At 46.4% G+C, this 23288-nt stretch overlaps 2 protein-coding genes across 8 annotated transcripts in view; one reads left to right on the forward strand and one right to left on the reverse strand.

Annotated features, from left to right (window-relative positions):
• Positions 1 to 3051, forward strand: part of WASHC1 (WASH complex subunit 1) — a 59117-nt gene extending 56066 nt beyond the window's left edge. For all 3 annotated transcript variants that reach the window (XM_083462052.1, XM_083462050.1, XM_083462051.1), the window contains exons 10-11: positions 403 to 471; positions 2261 to 3051. In XM_083462052.1, coding sequence (XP_083318178.1) covers positions 403 to 471; positions 2261 to 2412 — 221 coding nt within the window. In that variant the 3' untranslated portion in view covers positions 2413 to 3051. The remainder of the gene's footprint in view (positions 1 to 402; positions 472 to 2260) is intronic.
• A 1420-nt stretch (positions 3052 to 4471) lies between these two features.
• The window catches only part of DDX11 (DEAD/H-box helicase 11), a 35963-nt gene continuing 17146 nt past the window's right edge, over positions 4472 to 23288 (reverse strand). For all 5 annotated transcript variants that reach the window (XM_083461951.1, XM_083461950.1, XM_083461952.1 and 2 more), the window contains 17 exons: positions 23151 to 23197; positions 22206 to 22285; positions 20814 to 20858; positions 20611 to 20678; positions 18615 to 18653; positions 17717 to 17837; positions 16990 to 17124; positions 16455 to 16567; positions 11746 to 11818; positions 10385 to 10488; positions 9879 to 10028; positions 8639 to 8707; positions 8379 to 8479; positions 7543 to 7627; positions 6391 to 6466; positions 5774 to 5928; positions 4472 to 4620 (listed from right to left, as the gene is read on the reverse strand). In XM_083461951.1, the coding sequence (XP_083318077.1) occupies positions 4573 to 4620; positions 5774 to 5928; positions 6391 to 6466; positions 7543 to 7627; positions 8379 to 8479; positions 8639 to 8707; positions 9879 to 10028; positions 10385 to 10488; positions 11746 to 11818; positions 16455 to 16567; positions 16990 to 17124; positions 17717 to 17837; positions 18615 to 18653; positions 20611 to 20678; positions 20814 to 20858; positions 22206 to 22285; positions 23151 to 23197 (1509 nt within the window). In that variant the 3' untranslated portion in view covers positions 4472 to 4572. The remainder of the gene's footprint in view (positions 4621 to 5773; positions 5929 to 6390; positions 6467 to 7542; positions 7628 to 8378; positions 8480 to 8638; positions 8708 to 9878; positions 10029 to 10384; positions 10489 to 11745; positions 11819 to 16454; positions 16568 to 16989; positions 17125 to 17716; positions 17838 to 18614; positions 18654 to 20610; positions 20679 to 20813; positions 20859 to 22205; positions 22286 to 23150; positions 23198 to 23288) is intronic.

Below are 23288 nucleotides of genomic sequence, written 5' to 3' on the forward strand. Positions count from 1 at the left end.
AACTGTGTGGTGCTAATAGGAGCCCATTTGGTCTGGTAGGGCAGGTGGCAGGGAGACAAGCACAAGGGGGTTTGAGTCAACTAATGCTAGGCTTTGTCCCCTTCTGCCCAGCCACGAGAGCTAGAACCTTGTTGCTTTTTAAAAGGAAAGCTCTGGACCTGCTTTCTGTGCTCCTTTGGCACTGCAACACACTCATAGCCCTGCCCATGTATTGTATACAAGTATTGCTATCGACTTTCAGAGTGGTGCAGGTAGAGCAATCCCACCAGGTTTCCCATTGTCTTTTTAAAAATGAAGTCTGTCAAGTGCTATATATATATATTTGCCAGCAGACTTCTGCTACTTTCTGCATTCCGTTATCGTCTGTCTGATTTTGTATTTGTGGTTTTGTTTCCCCCCCAGTGAGAGCCACAGAGCAGGGTGGAGACCTCATGTCAGATCTCTTCAACAAACTGGTCCTCCGACGCAAAGGTACGTTAAGATGCATCAAACTGTTCCCTCTGCAGGTTTCTAGCAAGGCAAAAAGTTAGGGAGCCTCCTGATGGCAGAAAGTATGGCTTTCTTCTTGCAGTTGATCAAGAGGTTCAGAGCCAAGTTACACATTATGTAGATTTAGATTCCCCCCAGTACTTTTTTCAAACCTTCAAAATCAGTTCTCTGTGTGTGAGAGAGATTCCCCATTGGGGGGGGGGTCAGGTGCACTCGACGTCCCAGGCCACTGTGGGAAATGCTGGACTAGATGGGACTTTTGCACCCTCCTGTCCAGAGGGAGGGTCTCATGCCTACTAGCAGAATTACCTGCTGCTCTGTTCTGTCAACCGGGTGGCTTGCTGCTAGGAGGTATTTTTTGCCCCTGTCAAAATGAATTTGGATTCTCAAAGTGTTCCAAACTAATCAGTCACTCAGATAATGTCAAGAGGTTTCTCAAGTGTTGGATATGAACACTCAGATATCCCAGCTAAGCTGCTCTTCTTGCCCTCTGCTGCTTGTTAACTCTTCCTCCTTCCCCAGGGTTTTAAGGCCCTTTTGGGTGGGGGAAAGGGGCAGGGAGGGCATGGCAGCAGGGGTGGCAAGGGGCAAGCCCATCCTGAGTGGAGCAGTGCTCAATGGATGGCTCCCTTTCGCTTAAATTGGGGCTGACCTGTTCAAACCAGATGCACCCAACCCTACTATGAATATTCACACCGTCTCTAGGTTTCATCTGTACTAGAAAAGTATTAATGGCACTCCCAAAAGATTGGCAGGGTTTGCCAAATCAAGCACAGCAAGACTTCTGTAGTGGGTGCACTGCAACAGCAGGACTCTTCCCTTGCCTCCCCACCACAACGATTCAGTTTGCTCCCAGATCTGTTACATCTGGAGCAAGATCTGTAACCCCCTACCAAGTGAAACAGGCTCCAACTGTGTTTCTTAATGTGAAACTCACTGCAACAGTCTGAAAATCCATGTGCAGCAAAATAGCACGGAAGATGCAACACCGGATTGCTTTTGGCTGACTTGGCTGTGATGGCTGTACATAAGAGCCTGCTGGATCAGGCCAATGGCCCATCTAGTCCACCATCCTGCTCTCAGTGGCCAACCAGACGCCTCTAGGAAAGCAGCAAACATGAGCACAAAAGCTCTCTGCCCTTCCCATGGCTTATGAGTACGCAGACAAATTACTGCCTCCACACGGACAGCCCTCCTCCTCCTCCATGAATTTGTCCAAAATCCTTTTAAAGCTTTTACCTGTCCTAAGTTATTCCAACATTCAGCCTTGCTGGATGTCCACAAGTTCTAGTGTTAGATAAAGAGAAAATCTTCTGTATCCACTTTCTCCATGCCCTGCATAATACTTTTCTCTAAAGTCCCAAATGCTGCAGGCTACTGTTGTTCTTGAGTTCCCAAGAAGGGAACATGAGCAGTGGCAAGACAAAACACTTGCTACAGAATTAGGTCCAGGCCTGACCATGGTGTTCTCTGAGGACTATGAGGCATTCTCCTCCCATTAAGCCCGTAATGAGGAATTTCTCTCTCCCATCACCCCTGACAACTGGCTATGCTGGCTGGGACAGGGAGCAGCGATAGTGCAAAAGCAGCTTGGAGGGGCAAAGGTTCTCTGTCCCTGCCTTAAGCCTTCCTTTCCTGGGACTGGCACAGGATTCGACAGGCAGCTTCCCGGTTCACCCTGCTTCTGTTTGCTGAGCTAGTTTGCTTCCCTTGCCCTCTAGCTCACCGGCTGCCTTCATGCACCGTGTGCTTTCCTTTCCTCCCAACGCAGGCATCTCCGGCAAAGGGCCTGCAGCTGGAGGAGACAGCAACACCCCGAACGTGCCAGCGGGCGCCTTCGGCCGCATCTCTGATACAATCCCCCCTCTGCCGCCACCCCAGCAGCCAGCTGGCGAAGAGGATGAAGATGACTGGGAGTCCTAGATCTGCTTTCGGGACTTTGTTGTGAGTTCACTTCCATTCTGTTAACCTGGGACGGCTGCTGGGCTGAAGAAAGCGCTTCAGTAAGAGAGAGGCAACCTCTGGTCAGGGAGACACACTGGTCTCATCGAGAGATCGTATGTTTGTCTTTCCCCTTTCTGGCTTGTTTCTAACTCTTGCCAAGTATGCTTATTGATGGACAGCTGCTGCTTCCGCCCAGCTGTGTGAACCATCTCAAGTTGCCCTCTCTGCAGGACCTGCTGCTCATGCTCAGAAGACCAAAGTCAGGTTATTTTCTCTACTTCTGAGAAGAGCTGCCCCTGCAATGGGATGGGCTGCATGAAAGAGCATCATCAAGGCCGTTCTGGTCAGCAAAAAAACATTTCCCTCCTTGGTCTGAGGCCTGCAGGGGGGAGAGATATGGGCTTTTAAGGGTGCCTAAGGACGGGGAGAGGTTTTTTATTTTCTCCCTCAGCCCACTTTTCTATGTAGTCGGCTGTGCAAGGAAGCAGCACCCTGACCTGTCAATGCAATGGAATACTGATTTTTAAGTCAAATGCAAGTTAACTGCTGTTTTGTTTTCTGCTATGTATCTTCAGTGCAGAATGTAAAAGACAGAATTAAAAATCTGATACGCAGGAAGACAGGGGTGATGCCATTTTTTTTTACAGCCAGCACAGCTAAGCTTTTTTGAGACACCACACATAGGCCTTGCCCCATTTGAATGGCCACAGGAGAATCTTAATTACACTTACTGTTGTATAAAAAAAACCTCACTCTCCAGTTTTGTCTTCTCTGCCCCCAAACAATAGGAGATCATCATATACAGGAGGTAAATCTACTTCTCCCCTTTCTCCTTACCCTCTATTATCTGTGGACGAAAGATTACATTTGCTTATGGTCACATTAGGTTAAGGCAGTGGAAGCTCTTTTTAGTTGCTCTGGGGAGCACTTAACGGCTGGGTGCATCTTTAACAGGGACGTATAATTGGCCGGGAGTTCTTAGCTATCAAATGGCTATGGTCTCCCACTTATATAATACTTTAGGAACTGTAAAAGGTGGGTCCCAGTTTTAATGCATGGAGGGCTGTAAGGAGCAAGTGGTTTAACGAAGCCTTCCGTTCTTTAGTTCTTGCATGCATGCAAGATCTGTGCCTTCTTTCCTGAGGCTTTAAAAGGGGAAAAAAAGGGATCACACTCTCTTCCTTCTCCCCCCGTAAACACAGCTTGTCTTCTTCCCTGGATGGACCAGTAACTACTTCACCAGTCCTGTGACTGTTGCTCTGACAACAGGAACTTTTTTGCTTAAAGTTCAGATAAGCAAGCTGAAAGCTTAGCACTCCCTTTGCTGAAAGGATTTATTCAGTTTAAACTTCTCATCAGCCAGGCTTACAGCTTCAAAAGCTGAAGTGACCCCAGTCAGTGTCCTCCTGACACACGTTCGCTCTCTTTCACTTTGTAGTTGGTCACATTCGAGCAGAGGGGAAGGGGAAAGAAGCTTTGGCTTCTCACGCTTTAAAGCATATTTAAAACAGACCTCTACAATTCTCCAAAACCTCTGCTTGGGTTTTCTCTCCCTCCCATCTGAGCCAGTTCTAAAAAAACCAAAAACACGGTTTTTCCATTGACTTGTCTGAGATCCAGGCATAGCTGTCAACTTATCCCTTTCCTTGTGAGGAATCCTATTCGGAATAAGGGAATTTCCCTTTAAAAAAGGGAAACGTTGACAGCTATGGGTCCAGGACAAAGTGCATCAGTTCCACTAATGAAAATCCCTGTAATGTCTGGGGAAATCCAGACGCATGGCAGCCCTTATCTATAGAGATGACAAGAGAGAGGGGGGGCCAGAACCACCACTGGTGCAAATATGCAAGGGGAGGAACTAATGAACAAGGGATACATCACAAGGGATACAGCTGCTCCCTTACCCTCAGGAACAGAGCAACTCTTGTCTAGCACAAATAGAAGAGCGCCCCTCTCCTCCCACAGGGTTTCTGTAACCTGAACTCCTAGTGCAACATGCCTTAAAGGCTTGGCAACACAAAACTCCTTGAGCATGAAGTTTGAAAGAATGCTTTAGCTATTGAGAAATTCAAAAACAATACTGACATAAACACTGAAGGCACTTCACACAGAGGGACGAGGCAGCTGCAAGCATTTCCGTTATCTGAAGGGTGAAGACTCACAACTTGATCTCTTCTCCACATGAAACTGCAGAACAGAAAATGGAAATCACATCAGGCATGGAACCACCAGAAGCAACAAGGAGCACAATCCCAACAGCCGAGCCATAAGCAGGCTTAAGCACCTGCTGGAACTGGGGAGGCAGAACTAACTAGTTCCAAGTTGTGCCCCCACCATTTCTCCCACCGAGGTCTACAATGCCAACATTGAGGCGACACAGGAGGAAGCTGCTAGGCAGGGCCACCCCCATAGACTGGGTGTAGAGAGGTGACAGCCTAGGGGGAATGGAAAAACTCGGGGGGGGGGGCTTTTTCCAAGCCTTTTTTTTTCCCCTCAAAAAAATTGAAGGGGAAAAAGGATTATGAAATAGACCAGGTGTTAATATATTTAGTCTCCTAAAATGATTTCTGAAATCATTACAAAACCCGTACACCAAGGACAAGCAAGCACCAAGTTGTATACTCTCAAATGTAAGCGCAAGATGTATTTCTGCCTCTCGGAGGGCACTGCCATTGTCACAAGAGAAGGGAGAAGGACTCAGTGCCTTCTTTGCTTGTGGCCCTCTCAATGGCACAGCTGGTGCATGTTTCTGCCCTCTTAACTAGGCCTCAAAGAACTTGGGAGTGGGAGAAAGAACTGAGCAACGTTAATATTGTTGCCATCCGATTCATGATGCTGCAAATATGTTGGATCAAAAATTCAAAAGACAAAAATGTAAGTGATGGTAACACCACTTCTGCATTTGACTGGACAACAAGGCCAAGGAATGCAGCCTGGAATTCTGCCAAGCCCATCCCTCCTGCAACATGGTGGCAAGAGCTTTGCTCAATACAGCCTCCAACTCCTCTTGCTTTCTTACACACTTCTTCCATTTTCTGCAGCGTGTGGGGAGGGGGAACCTGGTCTGTGCTTGGAAATACACCAAATCAAGAAATAAAATGACATGGGGGAAAACCGGAGGAAAAAGTATTTCCCCCCTTCCAATAGCTTCAAAATTTCCATAAATTTTATGTCTAACTAGATTTAAGAAAGAAGGCAGGCATGTGATGATGTTGGTGAACTGGTGCTCCACATGTCCTCATGAACCAACCTCCATTGCAGACCAATGCCAAGATTCTCATTCCATGCAGTGTGTGTGTGTGTGTTGTGGGAATAAGCAGAGCCTGGCATTAGCACTCACCTTTCTTAGTGCTGCAAAGGCTGGCCCAAAGACAGGTTTGGTCTGAGTCCTGCTCTTGATCCACTGAGGTAGTTTGTTGAAAATAGCTGGGCGGGCATACCTATGATCTAAGAGCACAATGCTGGCAAAGTCCTTCTGATGGCGAATTGCTCTCCCTGTTAAGAGAAGCCACACACATAAATCAGTCAGCTGTCAACTTATTACAGCAGGAGCAGCCAACGTGATGCACTAAGGCAACCTTACACATGTTCACAGAATTACTGTCCTCTCCCCCCCCCCCCACGTATGAGATAACAGCTGTATGAAAAAGAAAACCAGTTCCTCTTCTGGCTTACAAAAGCTTCCTTGCCCAGTTACTGCTATGGGGAAATTCTCTCTCACCATGAACAGCTAGGCATGTGGCTATTAACAAGGCTGCGTTAACGTGACGGATGGCAGCTTGAGGACTGCGCAAAAATATTGACAAGTTGGTACTTTTGTTCCTGTTGCTTTCACTGCTCGAGGTTCAGGCTACATGCATCAGAAATAGCTGCTTCTAAACTCTGCCAGCCCACCGGAAGCCACCATCAGTGCTCTGTTGGAGAACATCAAAACCCAGTTGCGAATTCTGCACTTACCTATTGACTGGTTGACCGCTTTCATGCACAAGTTCTCAATCAGAGTTCTGCCTGGTGCCTGGCCTGCGGTTTTTGGCTGTAGGAGGGAAACCAAGATGACAGAGGAAGGTAAGAATGAGCGATGTATCCCCAGAGTCAAGAGCCTTCCTGGCTACCCACCCTCAATGCAGAGGGCAGCACCAGAGCAGGCATGAAAGTAGCAAGGACTTGAACTACATTTTGGCCTGCCAGTCAAGTCAGGTTGCATATCCAGTACTAGCTGGAGCTGGGCTTGAAGAAAGGGTAAAAGGAGGAGTCAAAAGTACACAGTAGGGAGCTATCCTAAATAATATGGAAACACCTGTCTAGGTGTTTAGCTTTAGAATAAGGTAACGACAAATGATGGAGCCTGAGACTCCATCTTGATTTGGGCCCTGCATAAGAAGCAAAAATAAGAGGTGTCCCAGGAACTGAGCATGGAATGTGCTGCTTGAGGTACAAACACACATCCTGCCTGATTTACCAAAGAACAACCCCCCAAAAAACCTTACATCATGAAAGCAGCAGCACCAGCTCATTCCCAAGCCAATAAACAGCCAGTGCTCTCCACGCACAGGGACATTAAGGGCAATTAAAACTACATGCATGGCTCATGCACAACGAGCGAATCATGCCACTGTATCAAGGAGCGATGGATCAGCCACCTAAGAGGAACTGTGCACAGTTTCCCCCTCACCTCAGATGTAATAAAGTTTTCAGCTGAGGCTGCCTTATGAGCTCCCCATGAAGAAGCCCTAAGCGCTGTTCTGCCTGATGCTATGAGCCTCTGTTACCAGCCACTAATTTGATACTGCAGTAGTTAAATTCCATTACAAGGACCAAGCTGTTAACCTCATGTAAGAAGGGGGAATCATTACAAGCCTCTCTCACTTAAGATGAATGAAGCGTGTGTGTGTGTGTGTGTTTAAGCACTTTGGCTTTAAAGGAGCAACATTAACTTTCTAATTTGGGTGGCCAATTGGGGGGGAGGTGGGGGGGGGAGTAGCTCTTTCCCAAGAACAGCAAAAAGGTACATGGCTATGAAAAGAGATCTCCATAATGCAAGTGTGTCCCTACACTGCTTTGCACATTGCAAAGCAGATCCAGCAAGAGTGGAAAGGGGTGGACAGTTACCATAGTCTTGTCAAGGTATGCCATTTTCTCTTGAAGTTCTGGAGACTTGATGTTGGGGTAAGGCATGCCCACCATGATCACACACCTAGGAATGGGGGGGGGGGAGGGAAAAAGGCAAGAGAGAAAGACAGACACCCACCAACCACAGGTATTTCGTTAGCTTTTGTAATAATACCGCAATGCCCCTTTTAGCAGGAAAACGTCAAAGAGGCCATGTTTCATCCTAACATTGCATTAATAGGATTGTGGAGCAAGTACATTAGATACAAGACAGTTTTCCTCCCCCTGGAATCATGCATAAGAGCTCAGGAAACTTTCAAATAAACAGAATTTGGGCAACCATTTTTTGCCCTGGGGGGCGGGGATGTGTGTGGCAGAAGAAGGTTTAATCTAGCGTAAGTTTGCTCCCTGTGCAAACCTGTCCCTCTAGGAGGAGCACTTCTAGCTCAATTCAATTTCTGAAACCGATTTTAGTCCTCTAAGTAACAGTGGGGTAGGACAGAGCCTTAAGAGGAAATGCTAAAGGCAAATCATCGCTTAAGGAAGTACTTCCAACATCCAGAGGCTGCTAGTCTCCAGTCTATGCATTTAATAATTTTATTATTTATATGTCACCCATCTGACTGGGCTGCCCTGGCCATTCTGGGCAGCTTCCAGCAAAAAAAAGGGGGGAAAACACACAGTAAAACAGTTCCTTTGCCCCTCTACCTCACTGCCAAAATCAAAAACTTGAACTAGAAGAAAGTATTTATTTCAGCTGCAGAACTGCACTGGAGAGAAAGGGTTAATGGGGGGGGGACGTTTCCCACATCTCTGATCACAAGCCAGTCATTTACCTTCCCAGGTCATCGGAAAAATTGATTCCTTCGCTCATTTTCCCACCAACGACAGAGAACAGCAGCGCTCCTGTCATGGGGCCTCCTGATTGGCTGCAACGCTGCATAAAAGAAAGCCCCGCCCCCAGGGGGTGGGTGGTTAAAAGCTGGGAAACGAGCGCACCTCTTGGCCAAAGCCGCAGAGTTCAGCTAAGCTGATACAAGGGCATTGCCTTTTCCCACGAAGTACCTTAGCAGTCTGCCAACCCCTTGGCTCTCACCTTGATGCTCTTGGCATATTCAGCCAACACCTGTTCCACCTGGTTCGCTCGCTTTGGTTCCTGAAATATCTGTTTAAAAAACGCAGAAAACATCAGCTGATGGAGAGAGATGCTGAACTTGCCCAAAGCACATCGTCATTATCAGTTTAGCTGCATGTTGTCTTTCTGCACACAAAAATCATGCTGAAAGTTGCTTAACACAAGCAATACATCACAGGATCAACCACCGCAAGAACAATTTCATAAAAGCAAACAAACTTAACAGAATACAAAAAAAAAAAACCCACCCCAGAATTTCAATTCAGTAAGTGTAGCAACATTACACCTCCAGGCAGTAGCAAATACAACTCAACCTTGGTCCAAAATATTCCAGCAGCTGTTTCTAAATTCACTATAGATTAGACAAGAATCAGGTGAATCTGACCCAATATGGAGGCCTCAGCTTCCCCACTGAGAATTAACTGCTCCTTTGGCATTACCAGTTCAGGCAGCATCATAGCAGGAAACATGGAGGAAGACGACAAAAGACTTAGTACCAGAATAACCCCCTTCAGACCTGTGTAGCATCTGCACCATCACAGCAAGAGGATCTTGGCTTTGCTTTTATTTATTTTTAATTAAAAACACAGATTTTGTCAGTAGGAAACTAAGGTTCAAATCCCCAATTGACTGTGATGCTCCTCAAGTAGGTCCTGGAGCAACCTGGTTATGAGGTTGAAAGGTTGCTCCTTGGAGGAAGAGGACACAAATTGAGAATCACACACACACACAACTGAATGGGTTTTTATTATGCAATGCCATATGTCCCGTTTGCTCATGATTTGTTGTGCTCACAATGAACTCTCAGGATTTAGCTCTCCAGGTTACAGAAGCTTAATTCTCGATTTGCAAAATAAATTTCAAATGGCCCTCATCTCTGGGCTCTTGTCTGCCTCCGCTGCCAAAGAGCCAAGCTTGCTGCGCTTTGAGAAAGCATGGAGCAGCGCTTAATCTAATTTAGACCCAAGTACACCAATCAGTCGCCCAGCAAGTATTGCTTATTCATTATTGGGGGGGGGGGTGGAGGGGAATTGGACATATAAACAAACATCCTCTCTGCTTCACTGTGCAGGCAGCGGGAGCAACTCAAGGAGAGGGAACAAAAAACTTAGCAGAGGACTGTAATCAGCCAATAATGGTTTGATTCCGGAACGAATGGCTTCCGCTTAAAAGCACCAGCAGCACCAGGCTGAGCAATTACCTTCTTTTTAGAGGCCAGCTGGGTAAGCACCCCGGTCTTCTCCCAATGCGTATAAACCTGCTTCTCGTACTCGTAAGAGGGGAAGAAGCACACCACGCCCCCAGGGACAACGTTGCACAGGTTGCAAAGGATCCGCCCCACCTCAGCCATCTAAAGAGAGAAAAGAAGCCACCACAATCTTTAGGGCACCAGATTCAAAAGCCACTGCCTGTATATTAGGCCCGGAGGAAGGGGCCAGCCCCCAAGCCCCACCTGCTACCCTCCTCTCCTCCACCCCATTTGTCCCAGCAGCGGCTTACTATTTTGTACGGAACGCACTGCCAGTTCTGAAAAGGCTATCAAAATGGAGTAAGTTTTGCTACATCCAAACAGCTGCTGTGATAAGAGAATGCTGGGCTTGATGGGTGCCTGGTCTGATCTAGCAAGGCCGGTTGCATCTCCCCCAGCAAGCTCAAAACATGAAGCGACATATCTTGAACAGTCAAAGTAATGGGACGGATACTGACCATCTGAGGTAGGCCTCGCTTCTCATAGGTGAATTCCAGCTGCTGGTTGGATGGGCCACTGCAGAGGATGATGGGTAAAATGTTGTCTGGGGGAATCACGTGACCTGACAACATATGAGCAGGCAGAAGGAATGAGAGGCAGCGAAGCTGAACAGCCATCCCTATTCATAGCCGCTTGGAAGCAAAGCCGTACCCGAGCCCACCTCTGGACCCACAGGCCACCATCAGATTTCAGTGGTCAAGCAAATTGTGTGGCAGAGTCACCTTAAAGAGAGCCACTAAAAACACAAGGTGTAATTTAATCGGAGCAAGGATTCCTTACTCCCTGACTGAACGCTTGAAAGTCACAACTGAAGGGGTGACACGGGAAGCAAGGTGGGATGTGAGTTTGGCACTGACACTTGTGCATAACACAAGTAGCTGTGGATTCTCATAGCAAGCACTGATTCTGTCTGGGGACTGGCATGAGCCACGCTGACTGCTGATTTCGTGACATTTCTTCTCAGCCTGGAGATCTGTAAACAGGCATATTTCCATGGCGACGCCCACGCCTTCAAGATTCTCTCCTCCTAAAGAAACGGGTCCTTGAAACAAGGCCCTGAATCACTCCTACTTTGGCAAGCAGGAGAGAAAGATCATTTGGCTCTTAACTATCATATGCTAATAGCAAATTCGATTACCCAAGTGTGAATCCAAAAGGGCACCACCCACAAACAAAACTGGGGGAGGTAGGAATGCTTAGGGAAACCCCAGGGTTTGAGAAGTACAAAAAGAGAGAGAGAAATCCTAAGTGGACACCACACTCTCTCTCTCTCTCTCTCTCTCTCTCTCTCTCTCTCAACACTCCAATGCAGACAAATTCTCAGTGGGCAAGGAATGACAACTGACTTGGGGGGCATGGATTGGAGTCTGCTGGAAGCAGGCATGGCTGGCTGGAACACTGAATGGGAGCAGTGTTTCGCCCCTGTCCCTGATGTCCCTGTCCTACACAGTCATGTTTATATGGCAGAAAGCCCTAGTTGATTCACTGGAATTTGCAGCCATAGTTGCATTTTCCATCTTGGGTTTTTTAAGTGGAGGGAGGGAGACAGCAGTTCTGGCCCTTCTGCTTTCAGCTTATTGCAAGTACAGCTGCATTCACCAGTATGGATGCTGCCAGGGATTCCCCGTGTAAAGTGGTGCTGGAGGTGGGAGGCCACTGGGCTGCAGCATTTCGGCAGGCAAGGATGGAGCAGGGAACGTTTTGCTACACACACTGCCATAGCAACAGGCAGGCAGGGTCCATCTGCCCACTGCAATTTGCTGGATGATAATAGTAATTTTAAAAGCACTCCTTTCCCTTCCCTGTCTCCGAGGCTCACCGCAGGAGAACTCCTCGATCCTGTCGGCACCGACACCAGCGCAGACCAGCAGTTGCTCCCGGAAATCGGCCACCTGAAAGTCACAAGGCTTTCATAAAAAAATAGGAAGGCTCAAGCAGCAGGCAGGGCTAGATGGGTGACCTTGGCCAAAATCAAGGGCAGAGCACATGGGCCCAAGTCCTCCTACGCCAGGGGTCTGCAACCTTTAAGACAAAAAGAGCCACTTGGACCCGCTTCCGAAGGGGGAAAAAAAACTGGGAGCCGCAAAACTCGTCATTATAAAAATAATTTTTTTCTCACTTTTTTATAATTTCTTTGTTTGACCCCTCAGAATTACTCCTCCTCATAGAAATAAACGTTAAATTAACAAGTTACCTTTTTGTGTGTGTGTGTTCTTCACTCCCCTTCAAAACAGTGACCAAAGTACATGCCCCCTTTCAATGCAGTGACCAGCGTACATGCCCCTTACAATGTAGCGGGCAGGCAGGAAGGTGACGTCGGGACAGTGCATGACTAACGCACGCACCGCCCCCACGCGACGTCACAGCCAGTACAGCGCCCGCCACAGTGGGGAGTGTCGGGGCGCACAATGCGCCTCCTCCCCTCGCTAGTATCCGCCCCGGAGCCACGGCAAAGGTGTAAAAGAGCCACATGCGGCTCCGGAGCCGCGGGTTGCAGACCCCTGTCCTACGCAGAAACCAAATCCTGCTACCTGTGTAGGAAGATGCTGTATATATACCAGTCCATGCTACTTGTCCATAGAGCCCAGTATTGTCTACTCTGTCTGGCAGCAGCTCTAAAGAGCTCTGCTAGTTGAGATCTTTTTAAGTGAAAATTGCAAGAACTGGACCTGGGTGTCCTGCATGCAAGAAATGAGCTCCCTTAGCAAACTATGGTCCAGTCAGACGCACTGACCCATTGCACCACGGGAAGAAGCCATTCAAGAGACTGAACCAACCCTCTCAGCATATCGCCTCCCTGTTTCTGAGATGCCTACAGAACCTCCCAGAATCTCTTTCACCCACAAGGCAAATATTTCAGTGGTGCACTGTAGTAATATTCAGCTGTGGTTGCCAGCCTGCCCTGTGACTTTAGCTGCTGTCAAGCTAGCTTTTATGATTTATAGCTGTTTTTCTGCAATTTTATTGAATCTGTATCTTGTCATCTGCCCTGGGAATCTGCTAAAATGAAAGGTGGGTTATAAATGCACCTAATAAAATAAATAAGCAAAACAAAGAAGCAGGCCCAACTCTTTCCATTGCATCTCCAGAGCACACGAGTAAGAGAGCAACTTTCTAATAAATTTATCACTCTGGTGTGTGGTCTTTTCTTATTTATTTTTTTCTGGGCTCCACTATGTTTTAAACTGTCGTTGCTTACTTTGAATTTTTTGGAACTTTAAAAAAAGTTTTAAAGTATTAATGTTGTATTATCTCGATTTTATGCTCTATAAATGCACTGAACAGACTTTGTTCAGAAAGGCAGCCTAAAATAAGTAACGTTCAAAAATAACATTCAGAAACCCCCAGTGAAAAGTCCTTCAGACAATGCCTGCGTGGAAAAACAAAACCAGATTTGCAAACTATCCTTTTAAGGCTGGCTGCACACCAGCAGGTTGTCAACATCGCAACTGAACTGCGACACCAACCAGTTGTGTGCCACATGTGGAAGACCAAAGTGGCATTTGCACCACAAGGTTGGTGTAATTATTAGGCTGCATCCGGAAGAGTAAATGGCCACAAGACCATTGCAAAGCTTGTGCCTTCCCACATTTCAGGAATACAGTGCATACCCTGACCATTTCTCTTATTTCTGTCCCATCTGACTTGCTTTTCCAGATGGTGCAAGCAACTCTGTCTCCCTCAGTCCATGCTAGGAAATGAAGTACAGTACTGCCACCAAGTGGCTCCTTCATCACATCGTCAGATTTTGTTTATTTTATTCCTTTCTATATTGCAAACATAGGGACGCGGGTGGCGCTGTGGGTTAAACTACAGAGCCTAGGACTTGTCGATCAGAAGGTTGGCGGTTCGAATCCCTGTGACGGGGTGAGCTCCCGTTGTTCGGTCCCAGCTCCTGCCAACCTAGCAGTTTGAAAGCACTTCAAAGTGCAAGTAGATAAATAGGTACCACTCCGGCGGGAAGGTAAACGGTGTTTCCGTGCGCTGCTCTGGTTCGCCAGAAGCGGCTTAGTCATGCTGGCCACATGACCCGGAAGCTGTGCGCCGGCTCCCTTGGCCAATAAAGCGAGATGAGCGCTGCAACCCCAGAGTCGGTCACGACTGGACCTAACGGTCAGGGGTCCCTTTACCTTTACTATATTGCAAACACAGAACCATTAGAGTTGGAAGGGACCCCTGGGGTCATCTAGCCGAACCCCCTGCAATGCAGAAAACTGCAGAACCCCATCCAGTTTGAAACCATACCAAACCCAGCTTAGCTTTGCAAATGTGATAACTGTTTAATTGCTGCACTGCAAGGAGAACACTATCAGATCTCAGTTAAAAGCGAAACATCCTAAAAAATAAAAAAACTGAAGCAAGATGTATTCAAGAAAACAGCAAGGACAAAATGGACCATCTAACAAGGTTTTGTAAAACAAATGCATCTTTTTTTTCTTAAGAAGGTTTGAAGTAACTAAGCCTTTTATAGTTGGCACTTAAAGCTCACAGATGGTGCCAGCTTGATTTCATGAGGCAGAGAGTTCTACAGTCTCCATGACGCCACACTCCATGCACAACTTCTTGTCATGGACAGCTGACATGCCTCAGTGGCCAAATACGAAGACTGTGCAGTGGTCAAGGGAATAAGGTGGCCTTTTTAAGTACATAGGAAGCTGCCTTATACCGAGTCAAGCAATTGGTCCATCTAGCTTAGTACTGTCTACACTGACCGGCAGCAGCTCTCCAGGGTTTCAGAGATGCCGGGGACTGAACCTGGAGCCTTCCACATGCAGAGATGCTCTACAACTCAGCTGCAGTCCTCCCTCACAGTACACAGAACCCAGGTTGCTTTGGGTTTTATAAACCAATGTTAAGGCCTTGGAGACAGAGCACTGGCAGCCAGCGCAACTCCATAATCATGAACCAATGAAGTTGCACTGTTTTTATCCTAGCTGCAGAATTTGGAGCAGGAAGTATTGTAACCTTGCCCAACGGGGGGCTCGAAGCCACAATGTCTCATGCTCTACCAACTGAGCTATGTGTTGTCAAAGCCCATCCTCCTCCCTCTTCCCCAGTTAAGAGGCTTGTACTGGCCTCGTATGGTACAGCTTAGAGCTACAGTGGTGCCTCGCAAGACGAAAAGAATTCGGTCCGCGAGTCTTTTCCTCTTGCGATGTTTTTTGTCTTGCGAAGCACGGTCCGTCGCAACTGCGCCTCTTAAAAAAAGCGCAAGACGTTTTCGTCTTGTGAAGCAAGCCCATAGGGAAATTCGTCTAGCAAAGCAATGCAAAAACGGAAAACCCTTTCGTCTAGCGAGTTTTTCGTCTTGCGAGGCATTCGTCTTGCGGGGCACCACTGTATGGGGCTGTAAAGAAATCCATACCAACAATTTCCATGCCTAGTTATATGACTATATGAAGCTGACTCAGACCAGATGAGACCACTGGGTTCATCTACCTCAGCATTGTGCCCACTGACAGCAGCTCTACAGGGTTTCAGACCATGAACATTCCTAGCCCTAGGTGGAGATGCCAGGAATTGAATTTGGGATCTCGTGTGTGTGTGTGTGTGTGTGTGTGTGTGTGTGTACGCACACACCTTAAGCAGGAAAGCAGAATTAACAAAAACATTCCTCCCTGACTTATGAAACAAGCACAGCCCCCTTCCAACTGGGATTGCTAGTTAGCTATCCACCCACGGTTTACTCCTTTCCCCACCCCCTATATTCTGCAGCTCCACTTATACCCTGCCAGCGGTTGGGGCTCAGATGCAAAAAGCCTGGCAGAGACTGGTCCTGCCACCGTGGTGTTACTGAAATCCTGATTTTTCTGAAATGACCCCTCCTGGCAAGATCACCGCTTGAAGGTCAAACACAAGAGGCTAAGGATCCAGGACTTATCAAAAGCAGCAGGCAGCCTGAAGAAATAGGGCAAAGAGGCACAGGCTTGAATGTCAAGCTAATAAATAATAATAATAATAATGTGAGCCAAAGACTCAAGGAGACACCTTATAAACCTAGCAGATTCTGTTCTTTTGCCAGGAAGGGCCTGCTCCATAAAGGTTATGGAGGATTTGCTTAGGTTGTGTACACCACCAGTTTAAAGTGGATTTGGGGGCCTCCAGTTGTGCAAGTGTTTGACACCACCCACATATTGTTGTCATCCAAAGGGAAACCTACACTCCCCTCCAACGCTTATTTAATTCAGATTTTCCTGATCCTTTGATAACATGGTAGGAGAGAAAAAACCAGACATAAAATTGTTACCCAACGGTGGGCATTCTGGAAGTGCATTGTGTGACCTTTCCCACCCCCCACCCTTTATGTTCATGGTGATTGATGGGTCCCATCTATCACCAAGGTTACAATACTTCCTGCTCCAAATTCTGCAACTAGGATAAAAGCAGTGCAAGTTCGTTGGTTAACCTTCAGTGTGAGTTCACAGCTTCCTAAAGACAGCATGTAGCCCCTTCTACCACTGCCTGCTTGTAAGCAACAAGCTATTCAGACCAAACAAAAGTCTAGAGATGTCAAGAAATGTCTCTCACCGGCTGCATGGTGCCTCCAGCAATGACCACGGACCGACACTCCTTCAGCACCTGGGCAAAGTGCACCGCCGGATTCAGAAGAAGAAACTTGAGGCTGCTCTGAGCTAAAGTGCCTGGAAAAGGAATCATAGAATTGGAAGGGACCCCAGGAGCCATCTAGTCCAATCCCCAGCAATGCAGGAATCTCAGCTAAAGCATCCCTGACAGTAGGCCATCCATCTACCCAACACTGTAATTTCGCCTAAAGATACATTTTGAGAGCATGGGGGGTTGACAGCACCATCGCTGCCTGTACCAGAAGAGCACTGTTGGTTTTCCTGTCCAACTTCTGGCTCCAAGCAAACAGATCCTTGCAGATTTTCAGGCTGCTTTGAACTAAACTGGGGGGGGGGACGGGGGACGACTCTCTGAAGGAGAGAGTGGCTTCTCACAGAAGCAAGTGGCTTTTCAATCCTTGTGGCCCAGGCCTCAATCTATACCAGCAACTGCAATTTTAGTTAGTTAAATAATGTACGCCCGTCAACTTGCCCCGTACCTTGCCGGGTGAGGATGACTCTTCCATCTTGGTTTGCGTTTGTGAGCGCAGCCAGGAACCCCTCAATGTGCATTAGGGGAGATGCCATTTTGGGCTGCTCATCCTCAGCCTCTCCAGGGGAGCTGTGTTGAGTCCCTGCAGACCAAAAGAGCAACCTCAGATGGTGAACTTAGTGCCACAAAGCCAGGGGATGCTCGGCAGCTAGGAGGGTAGCAAGCTCAGAAGACCATTTTCATTCATACCACATCTGAAAATTGTTAATGAGATCAAGCAGAGAAACTGATGAAACTCTTGCCAATGCAGGTTTTCTGCTCGTGGTCTAAGCGCCCTGTGTAAAAATGCCCACAGCCCCATCAAAACTTAATTTATTTTGGAAAGAAGAAAAAAATTCAAGCTGTTTCCCTCTAAATGAAGAAACGGCATTCAGGAAACAGCTTCAGTAAATTAACTTGCGCCCCAGGGTGGAGTGAACGGACACACCCTGGTCCACATGGACCTGAAGCTCTTGCATGCTTGAAAAGGCCCCATTCATTTCCACAGAGCGAGCAAACCCATACATGTAAAAGAATACATGTGGGTCCTCTGATTCCATTGAGAGGAAGGGCAGGCAGAGGAGCTCCACGGATACACCAGCATCCCCATGGGGTTACGAAATCACTGCACTGGCAACCATCATAATTGGTTCTGCCTTTTCTAGCCCATTTCACAACTCAACACCTGAGCCCACCTTCCTTCTCTTGCCTCTTGTTCAAGGTTTGCAGGAAATTCTGCAAGCCTGATATCTTCTGGTCTTCTTTCCGAGTTTTCAGAGCTCCAGACGCCCCATACCTTTCGATAAAGCCAAAGAGCTGCCAAAATGTAGACAGATTAGAAGTAGTATTAAGGTATTGCCCATAACAACTCAGGGACCTTTCCTGCAAAGTCTGCAGAATCTTGCATGGTTAAAAACAACAACTTTAGAACCCACTGCAACTTCTACATTCAAACAATGTACAGGTTTGGCTATAAAGTGATGCCCAGTTGGCTGGGATCACTGTAGAAAGGAGATGAAATATATTTTTTGCTAGTCATTCTTTGTTAAGCTTCTTGTTGTTGTTGTACTGTATTATTATTATTATCTTCCATTTTTATTCCTCTTTGTGGCTGTTTTAATTATTTTTTTACTTTGATATTTTGCTTGTTGCATTTGCAAATCTTATAAAACCATTTTTTTAAAAAAGAGTAAGGAGACAGAAGCCCTAACCAGGAATAAAATGGTATCAAAGCAGCAGCAGATATGGGAACAGACAAAAAGAATTAAAACAATATTTTCATTATTAATTTCCACCCCCAGAAAATAGTCCCCTCCCCAGTGCTACCTTTTTGCTCTGAAAATTCAAACTGGCAACCATTCAGAGCAACTTCATATAAGTGACCTTTTCTGTGAAATTGCAGAAATCAGTTCCATTAAGTACCTCGGATTTTCTTTGCAGGGGAGAAAGGGGGGGGGGAGAGTTTCTAGTCCCCAAGACTGCAGAGAGAAACCTGCAAAAATGCTGCAGCAACAAGCAGCTTTTGTACAGGCATCTGAGCAGAAAGTACCTGCCCCCACATTCTAGCAGAATAAAAGGCAGAAAGAACAATACCTTCCTGCTGATGAGGCTTTTCGCACAGTAGTGTTGAACCTGTTGGAAGAGAGAGAACACACAATGGAACGCTCTTACTCATCTTATTTGCTTAGCTCCATATCCCAGCCGCCTCTGTTCAACTGTCACAACTCAACTACTTTTATTAGCTGCTCCAGCAGAAGACTGAACTACACTTCACTTCACAGGTTTAAGTTAGAGGTGGATTTGTAAGAGGCAGAAGCAAGCAGTCCTCCAAAGGATTCCTACCACGCTCCAAGAATGCTCAAGCTTCGAGAGTCGCCACTCTGCCACTGCCAAGCATGTGGCTGGCTCTTCTAGGAGGAGAAAGTCCTTGATCATTGTTAAGTAACAGACACATGCATTTTCTTCTAGAGAGATGGAGTATGTGCCTTCCCAGTAGAAAACCAGCACAGTAGAGAGGAAGCGGGGTAAACGTTTCACCCCCTTCTTGATGTGCTAGGTTTGCATGCACGGAGTATATAATTTTTAATGCTTCTCCGAATAAAAGAAGAGCTGACAGAAACAGAGTAGCCTATTTTATATTATCATTCTGGTTAGATCAGGCCAGGTTTCAGTAGAGGATAAAAGAGGGAATTGACCAAAATAATAAACTGGGGGCGGGGATCAAATAAATTTGAAAAGGGTCCCACATCACTGGTTGGGTGGTTCCTGGGTCTGGGAAAGCCTCAAGACCTCTGGTGGAAACAAGAGGTCTGTTATAATATCCAGTTTTGCATATTTAAAAGGTTTAGATCCTAGCCTCAAGTGCAGCCATTTCCAGAATAGGTTACCTTACCTAGCTCCTGCTGTCTGCCTTTGACGCCTGACATTCATGTACTTTATGGCCCACCCTATCGCTCCGTCTGTAAACTGTTTGAATTGGTTTTAATACTGCGTTTTTATATTGTTTTCACCTGCCCAAAGACCTTATGCTGATGGGCAGGAAAAAAATTCAAGAAACCCTATAAATAAGTTTTTAAAAGTGTAATACAGTGGTACCTCAGGTTACAGACGCTTCAGGTCACAGATGCTTCAGGTTACAGACTCCACTAACCCAGAAATAGTACCTCGGGTTAAGAACTTTGCTTCAGGATGAGAACAGAAATCGTGTTCTGGCAGCGCAGCGTCAGGAGGCCCCATTAGCTAATGTGGTGCTTCAGGTTAAGAACGGACCTCCAGAACGAATTAAGTACTTAACCTGAGGTACCACTGTACTACAAACCAGTGTAGATAATATCTATTAAAATAAACTGAGAAGATGCTGTGGATGATTCAGGCAGACCTATCTCACATAAATGCCTGGGAAAACAGGTTATATTTTAAGCTGGCACCGGAAGGAGAATGTTGTCAACACCAGGGCAGGGCCAGAGCTCAGTGGTGGGGAATCTGATTTGCATGCAAAAGGTCACAGGTTCAATCCCTGGCAGCTCCATTGAGGGCTGGGAACATCCTATGCCTGAAACTCTGGAGAGCCATTGCCAGTTAGTGTAGACAATACAGTGCTAGATGGAACAATTTGGTATAAGGCAGCTTCCTATTGTCCTTACTTCCATGGCAAGGGCATTCCACAGCCAGGAAAAGGCCTTCTCACATGCTACCACTCATTTTCCCATCCCTGAATATCAAGAAGCCCCAGCTCCCCACTGTGGATGACACCTGGAAAACAGGGGGAGCTGACTAAAGGGAACACCACCACTTTAAACTTTGTTGCTTAACAAGTCCAGAGGAGGAAATAAAAACACATACTGGAATGCAGTATGTTTTGATTTGGAAACAGAGATTATTATTATTATTATTATTATTATTATTATTATTATTATTATACCACCCTTCATCAAAAGATCTCAGGATGGTTCACAAGCTAAAAATACAAATAAGTAGTTGAAACAAAAACAACAAAACACTCTTCAGAGCTGGGACGTTGAGTTCTCAGCTTCACAAAAATCCCATCAGCACAATTCTAGATACTGGAACAAATCAATCCATTCCTAACCTTGAAGAGGTTGATGTTGTCAATCTGGCACTGGAACAGAAAGTCATTGATAGATTTCAGCTGCACCCCTGGGGGGGGGGGCGGGAAAGAAAAAGAGAGAGAGAGAGAATTATCCTAGAGAGATATTCCTTATTCACTCCCAATTAGGTACCCCATATATCCAGCTGATCCATGTCATTTCAGACATTGGAGGCATGACGTACCTGCTTGTGGAATGCTCTGAGTGTTTGGATTCTGATTTATATTTCCTGTAGAACACAAAGAGCAGAACAATGAGAAATAGTTTACAAAAAAGCCACTCTGAATTAAAAGTGCTGTTTCCCAAAAAATCCTAAACAGCGAGCTGAGATGACAAGGGCAGACTCCTAAGTGCCACTGAAAGCAGGGGGTGACTTCCGAGTTGCCATGCTTAGGATTCTGCCATAAAAAGAATCATTTACAGCTGCAGACAGCAGCTGCCTAGAAACTGGTACCTGGAGTACCGTGTCTACTTCCGGGTTCAACGTATGATTTCTGTTTATTTTTTTAAACTGTAATATGTCCAGAAGTCAGCTATCGGGTGAGGGATCAGGAAACCACGTCTATATGAGGGAACGGGTGAAAAATGTGGGTAAGATACTAAAGGGAGACATGAGAGCTGCCTTCAAGTAACTGCAGATGAGCAGACTTGCCCTCTGTTGGTCCAGAAGGACTCATGGGTAGAAATGGAAAGGAAGCAGATTTCAGCCAAACTTGAGGAGACACTAAGAACAGCAAGAGCTATTTGACAGTGGAATAGACTGCCTTGAGGTGGGGCAGGGATGATGGGCTTTCCATTGCAGGGGATGGCCAACCACTTGTCAAGGACGCTATAGCTGCAGACCCCTACACTGAGCAAGAGGCAGAAGTAGGTTATGTCTAAGAGGCCATGCAGTTCTGAAGTTCTGTCACTCTCCAAGGCTGCCACCTACAAGGAAATATTTTGTTCCAGTGCTGTGCATTCACGGCTGTAACCCCCCCTAAACACAGATTCCAATTTGCTTCTCATTAAAGGGCTTATTGCATTTGTACATGCTTTAAAAAAATAATTCAACAAGCAATTTGGAATTTGATTACATTAAGCTGGTAGCAAGTTCGGTAAATACAGGAAGTTGACTTAATTATATGGCGTATAGCCAAAGCATGAGCAGACACCTGGGGGGGGGGGACCCACGTGCAATAAGAAGATTCCTCTTTATGTACCTCTTTAAAAACCTTCATTTTGCTGCATAGTTTCCTATTAGAATGAACAAAAATGGCAACCGGGAAAAGGTTGAGGCAGAGGTGGAAGACAGAGGTGACCGAAGGAGGACTGGGTTGGGGAAAGGAGAGAAACAAGGTCAGTACAGGCAACTGGGACTGTTCAGGCTCTCCTCAATTTTTCTCTTGCATATTCACACACAAGAAAATTCAGAGGCTCCCAGAGCAATGGGAGCCCATATAATGAGGGGTCAGCTTCACCTTCCTTGAGACAAACACTGTCTCTCAAAGTCTGGTTTGGCTTGATGCCTTTGAGGAAAGTAGCAGGACCCTGTTCCCAGCAGAGTGGAAACCAACAAACCCACATTCTCTCTTACCTCCAAGAACAGCCACAAACTTCTCCAGCAGAAACAGAATCTGCTTAATGTACATCAGGTTCTTTGCTTTCAAGCGCTTCCTATTACAGAAATAAAACGGTGTCTCAATGCAAACAGGCAGTGCTCCTGACACAACAGAGCTTACGTTGGGCTTTAGAATTATGCCCCTGGTGGAGAATGAAGCCCTTGGTGGTGAATAAGCACTGCCACATATAGACAACTATGACTGGCGCCTTACTGTAATGGCAAACCACGTATTGCTGTTTCACGGATGAGCAACCTCCTCTTGGGACTTGCATGCTCCCCCTCCTTTCTTCAACATGCAAAGGGAGAACATAGTTTTTAATTGTTTTACACTATCTCTGCTAGAAGGAAAGATTTGTGCTGTGCTTTATGCTTGTTTTCGCCTTTTCCCACAGTTGAATTTTTAAAACATGGCTGAACACGTGTGAGAAAACATGCACTGCAGTGCAATGTTGCTCTATTGCTGCTATGCTATCCGAGGCGAAGCCATGGTTTGGCCTAGTGCTACATCCAAACCTAAGACTGTGGTTTGTCTCACTCCAGACAAACCAAGAGCAGTAAACCAAGAACAAACCTTTAGTTACTGCTTGTGGTTTGTCTGGAGTGAGACAAACCACAAGTTCTGATTTGGGTATAGCAGTAAGCCAAACCATGGCTTAGTCCTGCCTAGCACAGGAGCAGCAGGTCCCAGGGAAGAGGGCTGTGGCTGCCATCTTACATCCAAGAGCCTACATGTTTGCTCATTGGTGCAAAGCCATGGTTTGGTTTTAGCATAATGTCCGAACTGGGCCATTTATGATGCTTGTTTCTACTTTGTAAGCCACCTGAATAATTTTATAGATTGGCAGTGATGTAAATAGCAAAAAACCCTAGTTTCACACTGTGCTCAAACATGTCAACCCGAGTTGTAAATCGCTTTACCTGTAGCGCTCCATGTACTGCAACAGCTGGGAATGGGCGCAGCACAGCTATAATAGAAATAAAATGTTGGCATTGAAGGCAGCTTAAAAGAAAAACCCACCACTGTGGAAATGTGAACTCTATGGTGGAAGACCAAAA

This window comes from Podarcis liolepis, assembly GCF_965112155.1.
Source record: "Podarcis liolepis genome assembly, chromosome: 10".
In the NCBI taxonomy this organism is placed as follows: Eukaryota; Metazoa; Chordata; class Lepidosauria; order Squamata; family Lacertidae; genus Podarcis; species Podarcis liolepis.